This window comes from Bos indicus x Bos taurus, chromosome 3 (genome assembly GCF_003369695.1).
Source record: "Bos indicus x Bos taurus breed Angus x Brahman F1 hybrid chromosome 3, Bos_hybrid_MaternalHap_v2.0, whole genome shotgun sequence".
Classification (NCBI taxonomy): domain Eukaryota; kingdom Metazoa; phylum Chordata; class Mammalia; order Artiodactyla; family Bovidae; genus Bos; species Bos indicus x Bos taurus.
In genome coordinates this window covers 119,151,104-119,155,208 of record NC_040078.1, presented here as the reverse complement: position 1 = coordinate 119,155,208, position 4,105 = coordinate 119,151,104, and the positions used below count along the sequence as shown (strand labels likewise).

At 50.1% G+C, this 4,105-nt stretch overlaps 1 protein-coding gene across 1 annotated transcript; it reads right to left on the bottom strand.

Annotated features, from left to right (window-relative positions):
* Positions 1-229: 229 nt before the first annotated feature.
* Positions 230-1,168, bottom strand: LOC113890540 (olfactory receptor 12-like). Its single transcript, XM_027538379.1, has one exon. The coding sequence runs from the start codon at positions 1,166-1,168 to the stop codon at positions 230-232; it is 939 nt and encodes a 312-aa protein (XP_027394180.1).
* Positions 1,169-4,105: the final 2,937 nt, after the last annotated feature.

The following is a 4,105-nucleotide window of genomic DNA, read 5'->3' as shown; positions in this document are numbered from 1 at the left end:
ATGCCCTATTGATGATATTAATTTTCTGATGCCAAAGAAAATGTCTCATTCACTTTGTATCTCACACTCAAAATGCGTGGCCGATGGTATGTGAAGGATTGAATGAAATGTTGGATGAAAGAATGAATTGAGGGAATAAGGAACAAATTCCTCCAACCAAACCTAGTGCCTCCCATGAAGCCATCTTGTCCTGACATCAAGACGCACTGCCCCTTCTGGCCACACTCCTTCACGTGGCTGTGTGCTTCTGGCCCAGTCTCCACAGGGCATCCTTCACCTCCTTGTTTCTCAGACTGTAGATGAGGGGGTTGAGCATCGGGATGACCAGGGTGTAGAAAACAGAGACCACCTTGCCCTGCTGCATGGACTCCACAGCTCCTGGCTGGACATACATGACAAAAACTGTCCCATAATAGATGGACACAGCTGTCAAGTGGGAGCCGCAGGTGGAGAAGAGCTTGTGTCTCCCTCTTCCTGATCGCATCTTCAGGATGGTCACTGTGATATAGCCATAGGAGGTGAGGATCACAAGTATGGTGCCCACAGTTATGACCCCACAAAGGCCAAACATGACCAGCTCATTGATGATAGTGTCAGCACAGGCAAGCTTAAGTAAGGGAAGCACATCACAGAAGAAGTGGTCGATGTGGTTGGAGCTGCAGAATGGGAGGCTGAATGTGAAGCTGGTCTGAAGAATGGAGTTGACACAGCCCCCACAGTAGGTGCCCAATACCAGGCAGGCACACACAGAAGGGCGCATGGAGATAGGGTAGCACAGGGGGCTGCAGATGGCCACTAAGCGGTCATAGGCCATCACGGCCAAGAGGAATGCCTCAGTGGTGCCCACCATGGAGAAGAAGAAGAACTGAGTGGCACATCCTGCAAAGGTGATGACCTTGGAGGAGGACAGGAAGTTGGCCAGGGCTTTGGGGTAGATGACAGATGAGTAGCACAAGTCCACAAAGGAGAGGTTCTTGAGGAAGAAGTACATTGGGGAGTGCAGACGGGCATCCAGGGTGATGACCATGATTATGGTGAGGTTCCCCAGGATGGCCACCACGTACAGGGCCAGGAACAGAGCAAACAGCAAGGCCTGGGTCTGAAATCCATCCAGTACAAACTTCTGCAAAGGCATCACTGAAAGGTTTCTATTCCCATAGGGTGACATTTCCCTGAACTGGGTGACAGGAGCAGAGAGTCAAGAGCAGGAGAGAGATAGTGAGATGGAACAGGTCAAGGTCACATGGTGATCCTCCCGTGGATCACACACACCCTTCCGTGTCTCACTGCCCACTGACCAACACACTATCCACTGCCCATTCCTCCTTTCAGATGAGCTCAGACTGACCTGAAATTGTAAACATTTCCACTGACTTGCACCTTCATAATCATGCATGGAGCCCTCCCTCTCTGGGAGACTCTGAGCTGTTGTCATGGGGTTTGTCCAGGGCTCCTCCAGAGCTGAGTGTCTACGGTGTAAGTATGGCTTGCATCTCCTGGTCATTTATGAGGAACATGTATTCCCTCCCCATGGGGATACTCCTGAGTCGTGCCATTTCTACACTTTGTTCGAGTATCTAATACTGCACGTTCTGTTCCTTATTTTGAGTGAAGTGAGTGAGTGAAGTCACTCAGTCATGTCCAACTCTTTGCCACCTCGTGGACTGTAGCCCACCAGGCTCCTCCGTCCATGGGATTCTCCAGGCAAGAATACTGGAGTGGGTTACCATTTCTTTTTCCAAGGGATCTTCCCGACCCAGGGATCTAACCCAGGTCTCCTGCATTGCAGACAGATGCTTTAACCTCTGAGCCACCAGGGAAGCTCTTTATTTTAGCCCTACTTTAATTTCAGAAATTGTAAAGCCCTTTTTGCCATCCTGACTCAACCCAGTGATGGTCCTATCTCTAGGCCAGGTAGGGACCAGAGCAGGGACCAGTCCTCACCAGGCTAATGTGGGTGATTTGTCTGTCACCCCTGTAGACCATGAGAGATATCTCAGCTTCATTGTCTCTGAGATTTGACTATTATGGCAACCATCAGCAGAACTCTCTGCATCTTTGAGAATCTAAGGGTTCTTTCCTGCTAAGTCCTGATGTGGCATAATTCATGGAGAGCAGATTGCCCAGCTACACAGCCCGAGAACCTGCCAGACAGGGACTGTGACACACTCAGGGCGTGCCATGTCCTCCCCCTGTCCTTACTTCCATGCCACTGGCACCTTGGCACACTACGTGTAGTGATTGCTTGGAGCAATGGGAGCCACAAACATGGTCACATCTGCCTCAGTGTCTGGGTCCCCCTCTGGAGGCTGCTTCCTGTCCCTGTCACAGCCCATACCTCCCTTGTCTGCCACACACTCTCATGAAACATGGGGACCAGTTGTGTGATGGCCAGAGGAATTAACAGGATATGATGCAACTTAAGAGGAGGAGTGGGAAGGACGGATCATTAGCACAGAGCCACAGTGCCTCCGAGGGAGGGGAGGAGGATTAGTGAGAGGGTGAAAGCTGATTTTATAGAGTTCCATGTTTTCTAGAGGTCAGATCTGCAGCATCACCGAGCTATCTGACTTTGGAAGTGTGAGTTCCCCAGGAGTCGGGGTGTGCGGGCAGAGGCTGGAGGTCAGTGGTGCCTGTGGAGGAGTGATGACCCCCCACGTTCCCTCTGAGACTGAAGTTCTCTTAGAAGGTTGTCTGTGAGAGCCAGGGCTCTCTCTTAATACAGGATGTGGATGAAAGAATAGGCTGTCCTATTTGGAATATTTAGGCTTTCCTTTCTGGAATATTTGACCCCAACTCTCACATGAGAGCAGAGGCGGATAGTCTGACCTTGGATGCCCAAGATCCTCTCGAATATGTTTGAAGCTGGTGCTAAGTGTGGTGGCACCTTCCCATCTTGGCCACCCACCCCTGTGCAAATAGCCCTGTACTCTAAGTGGCACAAGGAACCGTCCCCTCTCCCTCTTCAGCTCTGCCTTCCTTGCAGTGAAGTGAGACTGAGGAGGGGGCAGAGGTGGACCCCCGAGGTGCCAGTGATAGTCTGTCCAGGTCCTCTAGTTCTGGGTACCAGGAGCTCCCACAACACAGTTCAACCAGAGTGAACCATGTTGAACTCACCTGCCCCTCTCTCTGTCCCCTCAGCTGGCCAGCATCCGTGGCACCTGCACACTGGGATCTTTTTATGGAGAGGATCTCTCCACATGGCACAGCTGGGATTCGAGGCCTCAAGTGGCCAATTAGCTGCTGCCTAAGCTCTGAGTACTCTGGAACTCCCAACACTCTGAGTCCCTGAAAGAGGTAGTCCTGTGGGTAAAATTCCTTTGATGCATCTCAGCCCAAAACAAGAGGGGTAAGGGAGCCTGAAATTCCTCTGGGAGTGCTGCAGTCCACCAGATGAGAAGCAAATCAGAGGGACCCAGTGGCCATCCTTGGAAAGACTTCCCTAGGGCTGCAGGTGTGACCTCCTGGCCCGCAGCTCTTCCTCCTCCTCTGCTCCATCCTGGCGTGTTGGTGTGATGAAGATGTGCAGGACTCTGTGTCTGCGGGAGCCGCACAGCCCACTCTAAGTCATAATATGGTCCTTCCCTCAGGGCAGGTCGAGTAAAAGTATCTGTTAAAACAAAATATTTTAATCCTGGACAGAAATCCCAAACCAAAGCATAAATGTGATTTATATTTGCTATTAAAATATAGGGGCCAACCTGGTTGCACAGCGGTAAAGAATCTGCCTACCACCAAAGACACAGAAGATGTGGGCTCCATCCCTGGCTTGGGAAGATCCCCTGGAGAAAGAAATGGCCACCACTCCAGTATTCTTGCCTGGAAGAGTCCATGAACAGAGGAGCCTGTCAGGCTATAGCCCATTGGTCACAACGAGTCAGACATGACTGAGCAACTGAACATACACACATTAAAATATAGAAAGTATGCAAGTGAAAAGCTGGAGAAACTTGGATCATGAATATCCTAAGAAAACCAAGGCTTTTGTGTCTTAATAATCATTAAAATACAAAATAGACCTCAGGGGAAAATTTTGCTCATAAAGGGCCATTTCATAATTCAAATGTTCAAACTGGGTAATGTGAAAAATATAAATATGTATACA

Excerpts from the sequence above, each read along its gene's own strand:
- LOC113890540 (XM_027538379.1), bottom strand. The coding sequence starts at position 1,168 with ATGTCACCCTATGGGAATAGAAACCTTTCAGTGATGCCTTTGCAGAAG.